The sequence below is a fragment of the Pholis gunnellus genome (assembly GCF_910591455.1).
Source record: "Pholis gunnellus genome assembly, chromosome: 21".
In the NCBI taxonomy this organism is placed as follows: Eukaryota; Metazoa; Chordata; class Actinopteri; order Perciformes; family Pholidae; genus Pholis; species Pholis gunnellus.
In genome coordinates, this window is record NC_136548.1 from 3,963,987 (window position 1) to 3,984,891 (window position 20,905).

The window sequence follows — 20,905 nt, forward strand, 5'->3', positions numbered from 1 at the left end:
GACAAAATGACAATATGGATGAGACATCACAAATAATCTGAGAAATGCATTGCTAAGTGTTATGATTTTTTTATTTTACAGAATTAAAGAAAAAAAGAAACAAGTTAAAAAAAACAACAGACTCACTTTTCAGTTGCATTTCTTCCGTCTGCTGTGTCCTCGAACTGGACTGCGTATCATTGCCTCCACGCGGCTCTCAACATGGCCACAGAATATAAACTGACCATTTAACGAGTTAAACGTTTGATAAATCACGATCACTTTGTTTTATGCATGTTATTTAAAAATATATACACATATTCAATAGTCAATAAATGAGACCAAATAAACTCGTTAAGGCAGACTCAACCGGCCCTCTCATTCTTTTCATTTCCTCTCATCAGCAAAACAAACAGAACTAAACCAACCTTTAATATTACACTCAGTGATAAGTAGGCTACAATTATCAGAACAATAGGAACATCCAGGCTCTCATGTGGCTCAAAGACTGCAGATATAAAAAAAAGACTTCTGTACTACTGCTCAAGGCAAGAGGCTACATTAGCAGTTATTAGCATAAAACACCTGAATCTCAGCGGTTGAGTTGCATGGTAGGACATGTACAGCCAGGTCTCGACAAGGAAGAAAAATATATGATGAAATAAATAAAAAAAAACACAATCTCTCTGGTTCTCTTCTCCATCGAGAGCTGTGACGCTGAATCGGTGGAGCACTCTTTTAACATCATTGACACAAATGTTTCCCATAAAGTCTTTATTTGTGGTGGCAACATCATGCAAAAGCTGTAGTAAGAAATTCAAAGGAAACTTGGAATGGTGGGTGAAAACTAAAATAGAAGCAGACGCGTCTCGAGAACTATTTCTGCTCAACAGCGTTCGTAGAGCTGTGCTCATCTCAGACAGGGAGATGTCATTCTACTGTTAAAGTACGCACAACAACCAATTATGTTGATTGGAAACCAGGAAGTAAGATACAAACATAAATACATCTGCGTCTAAAATAAAAATAAAGGACTTTACTGCCAACACATTACCAGCAAAGATGTGTGTGTGTGTGTGTGTGTGTGTGTGTGTGTGTGTGTGTGTGTGTGTATGTATGTATGTATATATATGTCGTCACTGGGTAATAAAAGGGGTGTTGAAATGAAGAAAGCCATTTACAATTTACAACCCTTTACTTCCATTCACACAAAAAACAAACTGTGTATTTTGAAGCCTTTAGAAGAAAACATGGCTCTGTGGGAAACAGTTAAATGTTGGCATCTACATTGAATTCCTGCTCTACCAAGTGCACGGGAAACTAAAACAGACAGTCTTTATACATGGAAATGCTGAGTGGTCAAAAATAGAAAAGCAAAGCATGAAGAATTTGACCACCAAAATTATGAGGATTCGACAAATTCCTCCCCAAATTGATTCAGGAAAAAAAACAAAAAAAACAATGCACATTTATTTCAATTGCAAATACTATTACAAACGCTCGAGTCGATAATATCCCACCACAAGAAGTCCGCTTCAATATCATACAACGCCAAATCAAAGGCAATTTTACATCTTCTTTTTCACCAATGTGTCAAATCTTCAGCGTACACATTTTTCTGTAGAAAAAAATCGTGTTTTTCTTTTTTTTTTTCTTCCTTTATACAGAGTATTAAAAAAAAGTTAAGGCAAGATGCATCAAACAGAAACCCGAAAGGCCACGGAGCAGCCTCTGCAGTGTGTTCTGATCCCGCTGATTCTGGATCAGAAGAAGGCTCAGCCAGCGGCTCCCGATCGCTCTCTGTCTCAGGCATCTTACACTGGCGGGAGGGGAAGAGGAGGAAGTGGTGGTGATGGTGGTGGAGGCGGGGGTGTGTGGGGGGGGGGTCAGAAGTGTCCACTACCTCTCCTCCTCCCCTCCGATCCCCCTCTACGAGTCTCCCAATGCGCTCCTCTTTGGCACTTAAGCCGGCAGACTCAGCTTCTTTCCTTTCAGCACTGAAACGAGACGACAGCATTCGTAAGAGCAAGACAACAGCCTCATCGTTTCATACTAGTGTTTGCATATTTTCTCGCTGCATGCACACAGTTATGGTGTTATGTGCCTAGAACTAGCGACCCTTTATTACTCATACCGTCTATGAGCAATTCAACCAAAGAATGACGTTTCTGTCTCACGCTTTTAATTTGAAGAGATAAAACTACAGTTTTCACTAAAAAGCCTGAACTTAAAAAAAAAAAGATAATTTGTGTAGAAGGACTGTTTTGTGTTTCTCGTCTATCTGATGAAACAGTTAATAGTACTTTTCACGCCACTTCTTTTCTAGAATAAACCGGTCTTAACTGGGACATCGTTTCTAAATGCTGGGAGCAGAACATATGAAATTCCATTCAGTATTTAATATTATGATTAGAATACTGGACTGTCTGGCAGGTCTGGGGCCATATTAAAAAAGGAACAGTGTGTGAGCTTTAGCGGCATCCAGTGGTGACCATCAAGACCAAACTGAATTGCATCAGAGCTGTGTTTTATCCACCCTATTGTACGGTTCTGAATGCTGGACAATGACACAAGAAGATCTTCCACACCAAGAGTTTAAGGCGAATACTTCACATTTCCAAATGAAGAACTGTTTGACAAATGCCAACAAGAATGCATGGAGACCATCCTAATGAGAAGAAGATGGAGATGGAGAGGACATGTGCGGAGAAAAGACCCTGCTGGTACTACAAGAACAGCTTCACATTGGACACCAGAAGGGAAGAGAAAAAGAGGCCGACCAAGAAACACATGAAGAAGAACTGTGGTGGAGATGCAGAAGCTAAAGGGCCCCATCCAGCGACTCGCCCAGGACAGACGGGAGTGGAAGACTTTAGTTGCTGCCCTACATGCCAGCAGGAGGCTGTAGTGGTGAATGCTGCTGAATGAGCCAGGAGTTTCTATTGGTGGGTTCGCCTCGGATCAGGGCTTCCACTGTAAACACTCGCGGGGTTACTGTGATGAGCGACATGGAGGTCAGTTGGCATTAGATTGCTCTGTTTTGTCAAAATGATTTGAAATGTAGCAGCACTTCACTTTGTTTTGGTAGGCATCGTTAGGATTATATTACTGCTCGGATCAATACGTGGTTCTTTTTCATGACCAAGTCTTTGCTTTTTTAAAAACATATAAAAACCAATAAATTCAGAACAGCAATAGAATTCATTTGAACTAAAACTAAATAATGGTTCTAAAGCAGCAACAGTAATGTTTGCAACAGCAAAGTCACCATATAAAGTTATTAATATCTCACTGGAAACTAATCTAAAATGTCAATAAACATTTCTGATTGATGTTAATAAATGATAATAATCATCAATAAAGAACACAGACATCAGATGGTCTCAGTCAATCCTCCTGTGTTCTGTCCTCTCAGCCAGCAGAGAAGTTTAGCAGAACAAACGAAGACAAACAGACTTCTCAAAGACAGATTTTGGTCGATCTGTGCTTGTGTAAGCACAGCGGAGGTGGACGAGAGACTACGGACAGAGCCGACTCATTTAGATTTCACTTTCGTTTACATGTTGGTGCTTGTTGAACAGACAAGCGTAGTCGTCGTCAACCGTTTTCTTCACTTCCGTGTCTCTGCCTCTGTATGCTGACTTAGTTGTGTGCCAGTAACGTCGGGGCGTTTCAATCCTCCAGTCTTTAATAATTTAGCACTGGAGTTTGGGTTCACATCCCTACCTTTAGGTAATGTAGAACACACAAAAGGTTCCTGTTAGAGCCAGTGTGCGGTTTGTCTGTAGAAGAGGACACGCTCCCCATGTAGATACAAACGGCTATATATCTAAGCTAATGAAAATATAACGATTCTCCGTTGTAGGTGATTATACACTAATGACAACATCGTTATGAATTGTATTGCTTGATACCTAACTGACTACCAGAGCAAATGAGAAACACTTTTATAAAAATTAAACCTGAACGCAGCGGCACTCACCTTTCGTTACATACAAATAGAAGAAGTCGCAGTAGAGGATGGTCTGTACCACCCCAGCGACGATGGCGATCATGTCAAAGAACCCCTCGAAGTAGAACCTCCATATCCAGTTGATGAGGTAGAGGGCTCTGTAGAGTCCCAGGAAGAACAGGTAGTGGGTGGTGATGGTCTCCGCCTCGCCCGTCTTGCTGATCATGAAAAGCTGCGGCAGGATGGCCACCGACTCCAAGTAGATGGAGAACGTCCACAGAATCTGGAACAAGCGGAGACGGAGTGTTGGTGGGAACAATAATCATGGGAGGTAGATGTCAAATATATTTGGTTTAACGAACTTCACCGCTAGGTGTCACGCTTGACTCAGCAGCTGCTACTGAGTGGAAGGTGAGACGGAGAGATAGAGAGAGAGAGACAGCCAGAGAGAGACAGATGGAGAGCGAGAGAGCCTATGAATGAGAGTGTAGTGACTCCTGCACACATGGGAGAAGTTTGCCCTTCAGGGCTTTCTGCAAGAAATAGTGTTTACATGTTGCCTCGTCTACGATTTTGGGCTCACTTCTTTTATTGGCGTCAAATCCAAAATGTTTTCATATTTGTGTAGCTTTTAGTTTTCTTTGAGACCAACTGTCGTGTAAATGGTAAATGGACTGTACTTTCATAGCGCTTTTTCTAGTCTTCCGACCACTCAAAGCTTTAACACTACATGTCATCATTCACCCATTCATACACTATATAATATGTCTCAGCTGCAGGAGCAACTAGTGGTTAAGTGTCTTGCCCAAGGACACATCGACGTGGACTAGCGGAGCCGGGGATCGAACCACCGATCCTCTGATTAAAGGACGACCTGCTCTCCACTAAGCCACAGCTGCCCTTGTCTGGACTATTCACTCCAAAAGTATAAAAAAAAAACACACACCTTGCTAGTAAACAAACAAACATGCACATCCTCCCACCTCTACACAAATTGAAATCTGCTTCATGCCGCCGGCCTCGGCTCTGGGAGTAGCTTGTGCACGTCACTGTCAGACTGTTGTGGCTCCGTTTGTACGTTTAATAAACAAACATCATATTATACTAATCACATTGTCATGTTGCTTATATTACTGTAACTGATTTTAATATTGATCCCTGTTAATTACATCGCTCGGGGTTGCCAGAGGATAAAGTGTCGGAGAGCTCCGGAGAGGAAGAGAGTAAAAGGAGAAATAATAAAGCGCTTCGGCTGAAGCTCCGTGTGCGCTTATTCTTTTCTAATAAAACCCATTTTGTGCTTGCACGAACAGAAAAAGAGTAAAAGTGAAAAATCACCAACTCCATTTGTCTCTGCTTGCAGTGACAATCAGAGTGACAGCTGTCTGGTGTAAATGGAGGTTAAATGCACTTTCAGAAGCATCTCTGCTGTATGATATGGTGTGGGGGGGGGGGTATCACATTGTGTCTGTACAGTATTGCTGACCTCCAGGGGAGAGAAGTCGTGGTTAACCAGGAAAGACAGGCCGCCAACGGGGACGACCAGGAACTCCACTCTGAACGTGTCGTGGTTCCCGTCATAAGTCGCCTTGAACTTGGCGTAGATCAGGTACACGGTGGCGTACGCGCACCCGATGTAGATGACCTGAAAGACACAGACAAAGCACCACAGGTTAGATGATCACTTCACCCAGTGCGTACTGAACAGTCACGAATAGATATGGAGGTGCAACGTCACACAATTCCACGACATCCTACACAGCCATCCTTCAGCAAACACAGGCGTGTCGGCTTGGTGTAGTAGTCAAGCCACGACACACACACACACACACAGAGTTCAGCTGCAGGATATGAGAGTGAGGAGCAAACGTGCGAGTGTTTCACCTTCATGGTGGTGTTGTAGAGAGAGATGAAGGAGGTGAGCAGGTCCAGGTAGCGAGTGGTGAACACCAAGGCAAACAGGACCTGACTCTTTCCAGAAATACCTGCGGGGAGACAGCAGAGGGCATTCAAACATGGTTACGTCTGACAAATAGGTTTATTACAAAATATATATATATATATATATACACATACTCCTGCATTGAACCTCATCCTAAGCAATAGGAGCAGTGGGCCGCTGTAAAACACCTGGGGAGCAACTTGGAGTTCAGTATCTCACTCAAAGACACTTCAACATACGGTCAGGAGGAGAGGGGGTGTCTGTATAACAACCTTGTGGTTAAAGGGACAACCTTTCGGCATTCAAACATATTCTTGTGTTTTAAAAAAGGTAGCGGCCGGAGCTCACAACACACAAAATGACATTTGGTTTGTTGGGTTTAAACTACTAGTAATGGCATTTTAAAGCAAACCGCAACATCTCTATATAACTCAATTTCCTCACTTCAAACCACAAAGCTTACACACACTGCGCCGCAGTTCTCCAGTACTTTCTAACAACATGCACCTGTTCACTTTATCTCCACGCAGGAGGAAACCGTCTTACTCATTCATAATCCAATGTTCACTGCCTGCAGCCAGCCTCTGTACAGATAACACAAATATCATGTCAGAGCCAAGACTGAGATTGGAAACGCGAATGTGCAAGCATATAGTTTACCATTGTTTCATGTAAGGGTAGTTTTAGCTACTTTAGTTCAGGAGCTCGGATATTGCAAAGCCACACTGTAGCCCCTCTAATAAGCAGGTTTGAGGATGTCTATCTGAAGGCAACTCCACATCCTCACCTGCACTTGTCCCAAGCCTCTCTGTGTATCTAGTGTGTTGACAACAAGCTTCATTCATTCACACTTAACTGTCAGACTGGGATGGGGGGGGACATGACATAGTCTACTTATAATAGATCAGATATGCAGCCGTTTAGATCACTGAAGCTTGAACAAGATCGACTCGCACGTGCAGAGGTATCTGGTTGAACCTCAAGCCAACAGCAGCAGTGACATAACTCGGAGGTGGACTGTCTGTCTTGCAGTGATACGACCCTAACCTTTGACCATCGGAGGATCAGCAGGACAACGCAGCAAAGTCCCACCGTGATAACGCACCGTACGATCATTTAGCCAACCTCTATTCAGTCACTGACTTTGCATCTCCAACTTGACAACTTGTGAGCTGTCTGTGCTGCCACGTCAGAGAGGTCGCACTGGGCTAACCCGGCGCATGGGAAGAACAGGGGGCGACGTGAAACGTGAAGCTAGCACAGTTCCCCCCCTCACAATTGAAAGGACGAGGCCCAACATGCCAAACTAACAACTACTGTGGCCCTTTGGGGCCCCCTTGTCCCTACCTGACGTTAATGCGGGGCCCGCTGCACTGTCAGGGCTAACGTTAGCTATCAAGGCAGCTGCTGCTAGCTAACGTTAGCTAGCACTTTACGGATAGCGTTACGTATTGTCTTCCAACATGAGTATTTATCAAGTTTCACGTCGCACCATGGTTCGACATGGTCGTGACAGTGACAGCGAGTGTCAGAAATGATGGCTAGCTGACGTCAGTGTTACTAGCCAGCTGGCTAACGCTAGCCGAGAACTGGCTAACGAGCTCCGACTAACGTGACAGAAGAAGAAGTTTCACAATAGAGACTTTTTTTCTCGTGTTAAGACAAGACGAGTTCTGTGTAAAACAGGAGGTCATGCAAACTGTAAAGGTACACGACTGACTTACTTACCGGCACAGGACCTGGTTTTCCATATTTTTAGCAGCAGGATGATGATGGCTGCTAGGTGGGAGAGATCCCCGGTTAGCCTGAAAACGTTCATGTTTGTGGGAGCTCCAGCAGAGGTAACCCGATTTAAGACTCTATAAAGAGCTCGGTTTGTCTGCGGTAACGATTAATTAGCGATCTGACGGTGTTGAATGACACCGTGACACTAAAATAGACTGTTTCTGGCTTCAGAAGATGGGAAAATGGCGAGCAAAGCGCGACGTGGCTCGGGGACGTGGCCAAGACAACGGTACCCAATGCAAGACGGGAACACGTTCGTTCGCTCGGCCAATCAGAAGAGAGGGATGCACAGTTTGCATAAATTATGCTGCATGAATGCTGCCTCCAAGCTCTGTGGAAAATACAGTAAATACGAACTTCCTCATTCAGATCTTGGTTGCACACGTACAAGGAAATGCACCAGGAAATGCACCTCAGCTATGTGTACAACATCTTGACACATAAGAACACATTATTTCAATTTAAACTAAAATGAAACTGATATTTATCACAGAAGTGTCAATATGTTATTTAATGAAACCACTAGTCCACTTCCAACATTTTGGTTTGTGCACTGCAGGTGCCTTTGAAGTCCGTGGTGAAACTTTCAGTTCTACACCTGTTCAAAAGTTAAGTGAGTGAAAGCCAAGATAAGTCTCAATCTGAACCCTATTTTAATGGGGTATTTGTTACAGCTATTACAATCTGACTGTAATCCAGTGTGACAATTCTACAGTCTCTAAAATAATCGCAACCAATTACACATCCCATTCAGTATGTGATTTTTTTTATTCTGGGACCCATATGATACTCTTTCAATACAAATATTGCATTCATTGTGGGGCGTTTTTAACAGTGCATTTGTGCACCACTGATTTAAAACGAGACCTATTGAAAGACTAAATATCATCTTCCTCCTACAAATAAAAAATTGAAAAAAAAACACACCCTTGCTTAGTGTAGCCTACTCAGGTTTTGCTGCTACAGTGCTACCGTTAGCTTGTGGTGGCTAATGTTGGTAAACTGTAGCTATATTGCTGTGTAACTGACAGCAATCTATTTTTTCTACATACAGCTACATTCTGTTTTAGCATTAAAGCTGCACTAATCAGCATTTTTCATTTTAACAATGGTCAAATGTGGGGACATCTGACATTATGTTATGTAGTGGCAGCGTTGTAGTAGTTAATGTAATTAACGACTCATTTGTGTAACCTTTCTGTTCAAGATTCCGTTTTAATAAGTGAGGAGGGGTTCGATAATGACCCCGTCCCGTAGCGATGTCCGTTCTCCCAACGCCCCAAGTTCCCAGTTGGTACCAGCAGCAGTGCCGACGTAACAGAAGAAATCACTGTAAAAATTTTAAAATCCCTGTTTAATTACAGTAAACTACTGGCAGCTGTGGCCGCCATAATTTTACTGTAATTTTGGTCAACTGTTTCTCATCAGAGTTTACTACAGTATTCTTCACAGTGCAGCAGTTGTAATCTCCAGTAACGGTTTCTAACTGTATGTGTTACAGTACTCTGCTAAAAGGTTTTCTTCATAGAGCTGAATTTTAGCAGCTAAAGGAGCTGGTGGACACCAGGTGGCCAGAAACACAACCCCGATGAATGCTAATGTTGCTCCTACTTCTGTACATGTAAATAGGAAATTGTTGCCTGATAATGTACTTTCAACTTGTTGCGCTGCCCCTTAGTGGTTTAAATCCCCCCCCCCCAAATAAAACCAATAAATGCAGCTTTAAACACAATGATAACCTAAGTTACATAGGCTTGCTTTAAAAAGGCCTCATATTATTTTTGTCATCACTAATAGTAAAAGTAAAAAAAAGAAGAAAAAAAAAAGATAAAAAAATAGCAAAATACAAAAAGTCCAATTCACAATGTTTAAATCAAGTGTGTGCATACACTGATCCTCTTCATCACAAACTGAAATGTTCATCCAGAATTATTCTCATTCCACAATGATGAAACAATAAGCGTTAACATTTTCATGGATAACCGAACACCTACAGCATAGTGACATGTCTGAGAGGAATTGATCTTAAGTGGCATTTTAATACAGGCTAACTGCCGTTCAGTTAGTTAGTTTAAAAAGTAGAGGTATCACTGTCACACTAGATGGCTGGTAAATGTAGGAACTACAGTACCTGAGCTTCACAGCTGCCTCACCATTTCTAAAGAAATACCGTCAGAAATACTGTGTTTTATGAATGAAGCGTACGAAAATTGCACCAAAATCCATCCAGGAGCGTTGGCGGGGTCTCCCACAGTTCCACGTTGCATTAGGTATTCAGGCAGACTCTGACCTCTCCTCTGAGGCCTTGAGAACAAAAACGGCATCGTCGAGAACGTAGTAATCGTTATACATGTCCCCCTCACAGAGGTATGGCAAGCGGGTCACGGCCTCCACCTCGAACCCCGCCCTCCGGAAAACCTCATTGGACAGGTTGGTCACTTGCTCCTCCCACGTTTTTCCTTTTACTTTAACGTGTTCTTTGGGACGCTGCCATTTTCCTCCTAAGAGCAAATACAGATAGAATGGTTTTTATTTGCTTCATAGAGGGAGGTCTATGAAAATCATAAGCGTAATGCGGCAAGTTGCGCTGATTCCCGACTGACCGATTTCCACATAGGGCTGGAAGGGGAGCACCGCAGCCAGGATGAGCCTCCCCGTGATGGGCACCAGCGACAGCCTGATGTCCCGCAGGAGATGCAGAGGATCGTCGCAGCGGTCCAGCAGGTTCAGACAGCTGATCACATCGTACTGGAAATCAGTCTGCTGCCACTCGTCGATGCCCAGCAGTCTAAGCCCGACAGAAAGACAGAACAACCTATTTTCAGATGGTAACAAATTGCTTTTAATGCTTCAAGGAAATTATAGTTTTAGCAGTAAAAAATGCAGTTTTTTCATTTTCTGATTCCAATCGCTTTTCTGAAAGTGTCTTTATGGTCACACCAAAGACACTGGAAAAGAAAGTCAACTCTTCTCGCGCAGACGATTCAAGTGAAAGAGCGTTATGCGCTGTGACGCTCATAGGCTTTTACACTTGGAATATAGTTCAATAGATTTAAATTGATGGTACCTTAAACATGTTCAATTTGATATTCAGAGCATTAATACAGCAGCAAACAACTATTATGTAAAGATAGAGTGGAGTAAAGTCGACCTGAGCAGATAACGTAGTCGCTCTCCCTTTGTGTGGGTCTTTATCCGAGCAGCTCTGTGCTTTGTTGACATAGCCGGGCCGGCTGCACGTGCATGTGGGTGCACGTGCATGTTAGTGCATGTGATTCCCCGTGTGCGTTCCCCACTGGTTAGCTACTGCGCACACCCTCCGGATTCCGCACCAGCACTTCTAAATACAACGTTCACATCTCTTTTTGTGAGATGATTAGAAAAGTGTTCGTCATAACTTCATTTTTTAAAATTTTATTTGTGAACAAATATTTGAATGGAACATTATTTAAACATTTTCGGAATCCGAGACTTTGATTTTACATTTCCAGAATAATTAAGCCTTCGTCTGAACATTTAAACCAGAATGTTGGAAAGTGGAAGCGACTTGAAGCTCAGAGCAACAGTTAGGTGAGTCCGACATATGATCTGTTGTACTGATGTGATCTGGTGTTGTGGGATGTTTATCACACTGAACGGAGATGTGAGTCGGCGTGGTCTATTGCTCACTTGTAATTCCTCCTCTGGAGATGCCATTTCATGGGCGGCGAGACCTCGGTTACGTAGACCTCTCTGAAATGGGCACCCATCACCTCCGTGACACCCCCGTCCCCGGCTCCGAGGTCCAGGAGCCTGTCGGTCCTCCACTCCGGGTCGATCCGGAGCAGCCGCTGGAACTGCTCCGCGGAAAACACAAACATAGAGCCACGACCCAGAAACCTGGAGAGATGGAGAGCGGCGTCAGAGGACGGTTGCACTACGGGGGGGGGGGGGGGGGGTAAAACGGAGACATAGTTGCGTCTGTGCCGCTCACCCGTTAATAGAGGTGCGAGAGACCAGTGGGCCGAGGACCGTCGATACGAACGAGTGATAGAGCTGGGTGAACAGCCAGCCAGACTTCTCCACGCTCTCCTTGAGAAAAGCCTTGGTGCCCGAGTCCAGGTGGCTCTGGACAAAGAGGGGTCGCACTGAATCTCCGAGCAGGTCAGGTCCGCACCGGTACCACTAGAGCAGCAGGGAGAAGAAGAATACTAAGTTAAGACAAACTGAAGCAGCATTTACGGCAGCAATCTACTTCCACCTCCATGGCTTAAACGCGGGTCAAACCTTCTTATAACATATGTTGATCTTGAAGTACAGCATCCGTGTATCCGAGGCTCTGAACCTCTTCAAATGATTTGTACCGTACTTGAGGGCACTGACAATAAAATAATCGACCCCATTCTTTGGACAGCCTTGTGCCAAGTCCAACCTCTGTAGCTTGCCAATAGAAAACGGTGCACATACACGAGTCTGGCCTTGATACGTGAATTGACCGTAGTTGGTCTCTCAAAACGGGCACCAATCCGGACCCTGCGAGTTCACCCACCGGACGGGATTAAGAAGAAGTCCTACCTCTTGCGTCTCAATCGCGGCCGCTTCGTTCTCGCTCGCCATGTTCATAAACAGCGAGCGGGCGAGTGGGCTACGGACGTATTTCCCCGTCCACATCTTCCTGATGGAGACCAGGAAGGCGACGTAACCCAGCAGCCACGCTACAAAAACCAGTGTCCTCAGCTGTAGATGACACATAACGGACAACAACCCTGAGTAGAAAAGCGGACAGACAAGCGGCTGCAGTCTCGAAGACGTGAACGGACTGGCCGGTGGATTAGTACAGAGACGTACTCAATATTAGATGATGATAAAGGTGGTAACGGCAGCCAATTGTAAACCGGCACGTCTCCAATTCCAAGACAACAAACAAACAAACCTGGGGGTGCGGTGGTTTTTAAGAAAGCCTGCTGCTATATACTCTTCATCTTAGTCTTGTAATCCCACTGTTCTATTGTTATTTCTCGCAGGTTACCCAGAGAGTCTTTCACCTGTGCGGTCTCTGCCCATTATGTCAACAGACATCCACTTCCGCATAGTCTGCACTTCCTGAGTTACCGCTAAATGTGTCCCCGGATTCGTCTAAGTGCTCACTCTGTTTGACTTTAACTGCTTAACGCCAGGGTTTGTTGCCATTTCTGAGAGGAGAACGTAACCGATGAAGCCGAATTATGCAACACGTGTCAGAGAAGACAGGTAGCAGTCATGTTTCGCAAAAATATACATATATTTAATCGTGTGTGACGTCGCCGCCGTGGCCTCGTTCCATAACCTCTAAAATATCCCGCTGAATAACAGTTTCTTTTTTAAATGTTTGTTTCTTCGATGAACGTAATTTAACGTTTCAAAAAAAAAGTGAACATTCGATATATATGTTCTATTATCTTTCTTCCAGGGTTTATTGTGTGAGTTAATTATTGCTATTAGCTTTGCTTTTTTTTGTTGCGCAGGACTGTTGCTGGACAGTATTACGGTTGAAGGTTTCACAAACGTCTCCCGCCGTGCCTCTCTTATTCAAACATGACACAGAACTCCGTTCTAAATCCGGCAAATTATAAATAAAACAATTTTCAATACTAGGCCTATATTTGGCATCACATGATGTAAGAAATACCTTCTTCACCCCCTAACTTTAAATTTTGTTTAAATATCAATCTATTCTACATGCACATTTATCACAGCTTGTTTTTCCTGAATTACCACGATATTTTCTGTCTGTACTGCTTTTGAAACGACTCATTATTCTCTCGTTATCTAGCTGCCCCTCTGCCCTTGTCCTGTCTGCGTCTCCTGGTCCCACCGCTCCGGCTGGTCTCTGCAGCTATCTGGGAGACTGTCCAGCAGAAAGTTGTGGCCAATTACGGGCTGCTGGACGACTTTGTGACAGCAGTCACTGAGATCGTCCCAGAGCTCCTTAATCCCAGACAGAGGAGTTTGCTGAGCCTTGGCCTCCGGGCTCAGGTACCGTGTGAGGAAGCCAATATGTTGCGATATTGAGTTTCATTTTTGCAACTTATTTGCAGTTCAGAGACACACGACAACTCATACGTGTTTGCTCGTCACATACGGCTGAAGTTACAATTTTTGTCTTGGTTTTAGCTGATACTGGAGTTGTGTCGCCCAGAGCAGACAATAGACATCAAGACCATTCAGCCACACCTGGACATAATCACTTCACTGTGGAACTCAGAGGTACATATGTCTTTATGGTTTCTATTCTTTACGCTTAAATGACAACCAGAACGTGCTGACTTTTGACCTTTATCACAGATAAGAGATTCAGGAGATGGGTCATCTGCACCGGGCCTCCTTGGGCTCATTCACACCCTGCTTAAGGACCAGCAGGAGAGGCAGCACTTCTTCCAGGTACGTGTATCCGGTTGTGTGATTTTGAGATATTTTCATCCTGACTGTTAATCAATGTCACTCGCTCAATTTTAGGACGTTTTCCCGGTGAGATTTGGAGACCAGTACTCTGAAGATATACAGATGTTTGTGGAGATATTCCTCTCGCAGCTTGACAAGTTACTTACTGTACCAAATCATAAACAGGTAACTTACACTGTGCTGTAAAGACATTTTGGACATTTACGGCATTTCAAAGTAAAATAATATTTCAGAATTTTGGGAAATACGCTTATTTGCTTTCTTTCCAACTGACATAAGTAGATTTATATCAACCGCAAGCCTGTGCACTAAGTATGAAGCTGGAGTCAGAACATGATGAGTCTAGCTTAGCGCAAAGAATGGAAATGGGGAAACCGCTCTCCAAACCATAGAAGAAGTAGACGCAGTCACCGTGAAATCACCCGTTTGTTTGCCGACTACAGTTTTTTGAAGCCTTGAGTTTGGTTTTTCTGGCCGTCGCCAGCTTGGTTTTTTCCATCTTGAAGTGACTCTAGAGCAGGGGTCGGCAACCTTTACTATCCAAAAAGACATTTTGCCCCATTTTCCACCAAATAAAATGTGTCTGGAGCCGCAAAAGCTATTTGATATCACAGCTTATAAAGTTTTATATATATTTATATTATATATATACAAAAACTATAGTTTGTTGTATTTATGAAAATGACATTTTATTGCTATTTTACCAGTTAGAACAATATCAAACTCTTATGAAGAGGAGAGTTTGCTGCAGCAATTGAGGAATCGCTCTTTTTCGCTCATCTCCAGTGTGACACTTTTCAGCAAATGCTGTGTGTTTGTTCTGGAAGTGACTTTCAACATTACATTTTTTGTTGTTTGCAAATTTCTCGCCACATATCAAGCATACAGGTAAGCCAGCATCGTTGGCAGTGAAAGCAAATTAAAAGAATTAAACTCTATTTTCCTCCGTGACTTTAATTTATTTGGATTTATCCATTGATGGTTTACCGAGGGTGGAGATCTGCAAATCATGATTAGCCACTTGCAGGGAAAAGCGCTCGACAGCGACGTAATAGGATGTGATGTACATTTTAGTTGACAAAATATTAAAACATTTTTTCTTTTCAGTGACACAGTATCGCCTCAAACCCCAAGATAAGAGGTGTTCCCTTTGAAAGATTGTCCACTGTGCAAAAAATAAAATACAAATAACTGTTATTTATGTTATTTTTTGACAAAGCCCGAGGCCTTGTCCACAATACTACGTTTCCATTTATAAACAAATATGTTTTGCTACGTACACTGAGCGTCCACACTACGCCGGAGTTTTAGAGCATCGAAAACGGAGTAGTTTGAAAACTCCGGAGTTACCTCGTAAACGCATACATATAGAAACGTTCGCTACTTGATTGGTTCTTAGCAGTCACACCCCCATCACGTGACCCTTACCAGGAAGCTCACAAACAACATTGATTACCGATCGACTACCAGGTTAATTTAACATGGAGAACTGATTACAGGTGTTACTGACCTTGTTGTCTTTACTAGCTAACTGTTGTTCAGTTAAAGTCTGCATTATTGTGGAGGAAGCAGCTGTTATTGGAGCGATTAGCGAGCAGTGTGTTCAGCGGCGTTATCAGACCTACGGAGCGGCCATCTGCAGTCACGTTAGCGGCTTTGAGCAATTAATCTACTTCCTGTTTACACCGGCACCCCCCCGCATGCCCAGCGTACCTGAAGTCACATGATATTCGATTTCAGGCGTGTTAGTCTGGATGAAGATCATCTCAAACGATGCTGAAACGCTGTGTGGGCGGAGATCGTTTTAAAACGTATTAGTGTGGATGTAGACTCAGGGAGCCGCAACAGAGGGGCTGAAGAGCCCCATGCTCTAGAGGGTGGAGTTAAGTACAACCAAACGCTGACTAAAACATTTTAGGCCGCCAAAATGTTTCGATTATCTTTTTAGTGAGCCGAAAACACTGTGAAAGGGTTAAAGTTCCAAGACAAAAACACCGACAACACCGTAGTAGCGACGTGTCAATCACAAAGTAGCCCCGCCCTAAAGCATACCCTGCTTTATGGTCTGTTTGACTCTAAATGGACCATTATTTACTAAATGAACATCATGCTGTATTGAAGAAGACTTGAAACTAGAGATTGAGACCATAAACTCATGTTCACAATGTTTACTGAGGTAATAAATCAAGAGAGAAGTCGAGTCATTTTCTCATAGACTTCTATACAACCAGATATATTTTTGCGATCAGAGTCGCCCCCTGTTGGCCAGTAGAGAGAATGCAAGTTTAGGGTACTTCAGCATTGGCTTCATTTTTCAGACCTGGAGGCCTGGTCCAAAGTTGAGAAATACACCTCCCTCAACCTATGGAGCGCACTAATGAATACATTGTAAACTACATCTCATTCTTGGAAAGAAAGCAACTGAGCATTTTCCACCACAATGTTTAACTATTCAATTGATGTGATCTTTCTCATGAGCAGGTTGCCTGTATGCTCAGCGACGTGCCTTCGGTTCTGTCTGAATGTCTGCAGTCTTTCTGTCCATCTCAGGAACTTAAGTCTCTCCTGGAATATCAAAAAGACCTTGCTCAGCTAAATGAGAGTGGTAAGCATGCAGTGTAGTTTGGATGGAAAACTGACATAATGGCGGTACAACATTCATGGCAGAGCTAGTATATAAGGCACTCCGCTGTTTATCTAGTGGTAACTGTGTGCATTTCACATTTTCAGATAATCAAACAGTTGGGGCCAGCATTTGTTCAGCTCTCTGTCTGCCACCTTTGACAACAGCCGTGACAGAACAAGAAGAAACGCCACTAGAAGTAAATGTGTTAACCGATTACATGGACGCATTCAACAAAGAACTGATAGGGGAGACCACGACACTGAGAAAAAGTGCAGCTGATGTAAAGACGGAAAGCGACGGACCAGAGAGGAGAGAGACCGGAGTCTTGGAGAATCAGTCCATGGTTAGCGGTGGAGAAGGAGTAGAGGACGAGATCTCCCGCTCTGTTCAACATGTCAACTCTTTGGACGGGGATAAGACGAGTGTAGTCTCCTGTGCCGTTGCGGTCCAAGTAGGTTACAATGTTGAAATCCTTGCTGAGAAACCTGTTACCACAGAGAATAAGCCCTCTGCTGAAGACTCAGTGATAAATATTAGAGAGGACGAAAAGGTTCAGGCATTGGTTAGAACTACAGATGACAGTGAGCACAATGTCAGGAGCCCTAGTGAGACAGAAAACTGCACGAAAGAAGAAACGTCCAGCAAAGTGCAAAACATCAACATATCTAATGTAGCGCCGTCGCCTGTACTGTGTGCACCTGCTGTGGTCACATCCCAGAGGCCCGTCAGAGAATACCGAGGTCTAAAGGTGAAAAACATTTCAACTACACCCAAAAATGAGCTGAAAAACGAGAGAAATCCTCGAGTCCCGTCAACCGGCAAGACTTGTCCCTTATGCGGTAAGACGTACAGTCGTGCGTCAGATATGAGACGACATCAGAGGACCCACACTGGAGAGCGGCCTTTCCGATGCTCGCGGTGTGAGAAACGCTTTCAGTTCCAGCACGACCTTAAGGTGCACGAGTTAAATGCGTGTCGAATTGCTCTGCCACAGCCTCAGTACTCGTCCTCTGAGGCGCGCGAAGAAAAAGACGCTCAAGACCCAAAGCCAGGCGAAGTTCGCAGCCAACCCCGAACTCTGCCTACGGAAGTCGGGATAAATCTGAAACAAGTGGCGGCTCCTTCAGGAGAGGGAGTGCCTGTTCCCACCCAGCAAAATACCCAATCATTCAGCAGCAAAGTCCAGTTAGGAGACATGAAGGAGCAGAGCCAGGAACCTCATGGGGTTAATCAGAGAGGCAAGAAGTCAAAGGGTTTCAACTCGAGAAATACACATAAACCCGCCGATGCCTCACTGTATTGTGTGAAATGCAACAGGTCTTTTCCAGACACGGCGAGACTTAAAACGCATAATCTGAGACACAAGTCTCGTTCGTGCACTAAGTGCGGTGAGAGTTTCAAAGGTTTCATAGACCTCAACCAGCATTATGTCGACGTGCACGACTTTAGAGGACCTTTTCCCTGCACCTCGTGCAAACGAACCTACACGGCTTTGAGAGGTCTGATCAGGCACGAGAGGTTCCACACGGGCGATCTCCCTTTCAAGTGCCCCAAGTGTCCGAAAGCGTTCGGCTACGCGTCCGCTCTGACGCTGCACGACCGGACTCACACAAAAGAGGCTCCGTTCCTCTGCTGGGATTGCGGGAAAGGCAGCCGGTCCAACGCCGCTCTGAAGAGGCACAGGCTGTGCTGTCACGGCGGCACCACGGAGAAGCGCTTCTGCTGCGAGCACTGCGGACAAGCGTACGCGCTCAAGAGGAGCCTGGACCTCCACGTGGCGAAACTACACACCGGCGTGCGCTACCCTTGCTCCCGCTGCGGCAAACTGTTCCGAAGCGCGAGTTCGTTGACGAGACACGACCTGACCCACTCGGAGGAACGGCCGTACTCGTGCGTCGAGTGCGGCAAGAGTTTCAGGTCGGTGTCGGAGCTGAAGATACACACTCGCTACCACACCGGGGAGAGGCCATTCACGTGTCGAGAATGTGGCAAAGGGTTTGTGCAGTCCTATTACCTCACTGCACACATGAGGATGCATACGGGGGAGAAGCCGTACAAATGCACGACATGTGACAAATGTTTTAATAGCGGGGGTATTCTGAAGAGACACCAAATGATACATACGGGAGAGAAACCCCATAAATGTTCAGCCTGTGAAATGGCATTCAGTCGGCCAGAGCTTGTAAAAGCTCACGCAAAGAAGTTTCATTAAATGTATTGAATTTTTAAACCCCCCAAAAAAGTGTTTTCTTTGATTAGTAATTCAAATCTCTCACAGGATCAATAAAATGTCTGTAAGTGAGCTCTAATTTGCCTTTCAATAAATGGTCGTTATCACTATTGTTTGTCTTCACATTTGTATCATTGTAAAAGAGCTTATCTATCGCCTCCATCACTGGGGCACGCTCACACTAAACGTGTTAAACTACATTCAGGACACACCTGGTTTTGTTCAGAGTAACGAGGAATGTGACTAACTGTACATAGTTATGTTGTTACTTTTTCAATAAGTGAGGTGGGATTATTGTGAGTGAATGTTTTCACTTTTCAAGTAATTTGCCCAACACCGTTTGCCAAATTAGTTGTTTCCGTATTTCAACAGTGAGGATGTTTTCTTCATACATGGTTACAATAGTATCCTCTAATACAGTGGTCGCCAACCCGTCGATCGCGATCGACAGGTCGATCTCGGAGACTTTCCCTGTCGCTCTCCAAAATAAAATAAAAATAAATTCAAGGGAAAAAAATCCTGTGCATTTATTTTGTAGGGAATTTTGTCTGCAGCCTGTCTGCTCATCATCTCCGCTTGTGTGCTCGTCTCAGAACGCACAACTGGTGGGCCCCACCGAGGCGGGTCTATGAAGCAGTTTAGCCAATTGCTGATTAAAGATATAAATGAGTGACATACAATTTAGCCAATCAGCGTCTTCAAATAGATTCAGAGTGGAGCGTAAACGATTTGGCCCCAAGCTGCGCGTTCTCGTCAGGAGAAGTCTCTACAGGCGAGCGCGAGCACTGCTCCTCCAAGACCCGTTTGAGAGGAGAAGTTTGGCGGAGAGTCTGCAGTTAAAGAGCTGATCTCATATCAGCCTGACCTCACAATCAGACAGCAGACTAGCGGAAAAGGGAAGCAGAACATGAAGCTTCTCTACTAGCTGTACCAGACAGGTTTGGCTAGCTGGATGCAGTCATGCTAATAACTTATTTAGCTTTTTAAAACAACGGGGAAAGATCCAGCACGGACAGTTAGGGAGTGAGGGATGAGGAGGTAAGGAAACATGAGAACACCAGGGTAGGGAGTGAGGGATAAGGAGGTAAGGAGACAGACACCTCACAGACTGCCTCAGACTGGCTGTCTGTGCTTATGAGCCGAACTACAAGGCACTCACAGACGGTGTTCAGTCACAGCATCACACTGACTTGAGTCACATGACTTCTGATGGCATTGTGATGGGACACAGAGCTGAACTGCACTTACATTAGTTGCACTGACTGAGAATGTTGTCAGTGTTGTAACGTCAGTTGATAAATACAACAGTTAATATTGGTAGTTCATCCAGCCTGCTCATTGCAAATGTGTTTTTTCTTGTTCATATTGTGTGCGGTTAACAAATAATTTCCTTTTTATGTTGCACTGAAATAAAGTCATTTAGTGTGTTCTTGGTCACATCCATTTGAAAGCTGGACCAAAGTGTTTGATTTCATTCAATTACAATTAGGCCAAATAAAAAGCCTCAAGTTGTAAGTACAGTCTGGACAGTCTTCTCCTCTCAACGCCTCAATAAGTAGATCTAGCCGGTCACCAAGGCAGAGGTCAGGGATCTTGGGCTTAAAAAGGTTGGTGACCACTGCTCTAATATCTGTTCAGCTGTTACTAGCAAAGTCCTTAACATCTTAATCTCATCCAGTAATGTTCCACACTGTTACTTAATTGTGTTAGTATTCTATCATTAAAGGAACAGTGTGCAATATTTGTTATATATATTTATTATTATCTGTATTTATAACATAACTATGTTTTAATCAGTGTATAATGACCCCCCCCCCCCCCCCCCCCCCCACACACACACACACACACACACACACACACACACACACACACACACACACACACACACACACACACACACACACACACACACACACACCTTTAAGTGAACCAGGTGAAGTGAAGATTACTCGAGTTGACAACTACACTTGT

At 44.1% G+C, this 20,905-nt stretch overlaps 3 protein-coding genes across 4 annotated transcripts; 1 reads left to right on the forward strand and 2 right to left on the reverse strand.

Annotated features, from left to right (window-relative positions):
• Positions 1–738: 738 nt before the first annotated feature.
• kdelr2b (KDEL endoplasmic reticulum protein retention receptor 2b) lies at positions 739–7,867 on the reverse strand. The gene is made up of 5 exons (XM_079182124.1): positions 7,602–7,867; positions 5,816–5,916; positions 5,418–5,576; positions 3,962–4,214; positions 739–1,976 (listed from the first exon to the last, which is right to left on the reverse strand). The coding sequence occupies exons 1-5, from the start codon at positions 7,690–7,692 to the stop codon at positions 1,942–1,944; spliced, it is 639 nt and encodes a 212-aa protein (XP_079038250.1). The 5' UTR covers positions 7,693–7,867; the 3' UTR covers positions 739–1,941.
• Positions 7,868–8,359: 492 nt separating this feature from the next.
• mettl9 (methyltransferase 9, His-X-His N1-histidine) lies at positions 8,360–12,712 on the reverse strand. Of its 2 annotated transcripts, XM_079183058.1 has the most exons (6): positions 12,571–12,712; positions 12,213–12,374; positions 11,632–11,822; positions 11,328–11,537; positions 10,262–10,446; positions 8,360–10,159 (listed from the first exon to the last, which is right to left on the reverse strand). In XM_079183058.1, the coding sequence occupies exons 2-6, from the start codon at positions 12,306–12,308 to the stop codon at positions 9,933–9,935; spliced, it is 909 nt and encodes a 302-aa protein (XP_079039184.1). In that variant the 5' UTR covers positions 12,309–12,374; positions 12,571–12,712; the 3' UTR covers positions 8,360–9,932. The 2 variants fall into 2 exon arrangements, with proteins under 2 accessions (XP_079039184.1, XP_079039183.1); XM_079183057.1 differs by having other exon boundaries at positions 12,213–12,712.
• Positions 12,713–12,765: 53 nt separating this feature from the next.
• LOC306712649 (uncharacterized protein) lies at positions 12,766–19,038 on the forward strand. The gene is made up of 7 exons (XM_079182035.1): positions 12,766–12,887; positions 13,450–13,652; positions 13,791–13,883; positions 13,962–14,057; positions 14,133–14,243; positions 16,560–16,683; positions 16,809–19,038. Exons 1-7 carry the CDS (start codon positions 12,863–12,865, stop codon positions 18,914–18,916), a joined length of 2,760 nt encoding a protein of 919 aa, XP_079038161.1. The 5' UTR covers positions 12,766–12,862; the 3' UTR covers positions 18,917–19,038.
• Positions 19,039–20,905: the final 1,867 nt, after the last annotated feature.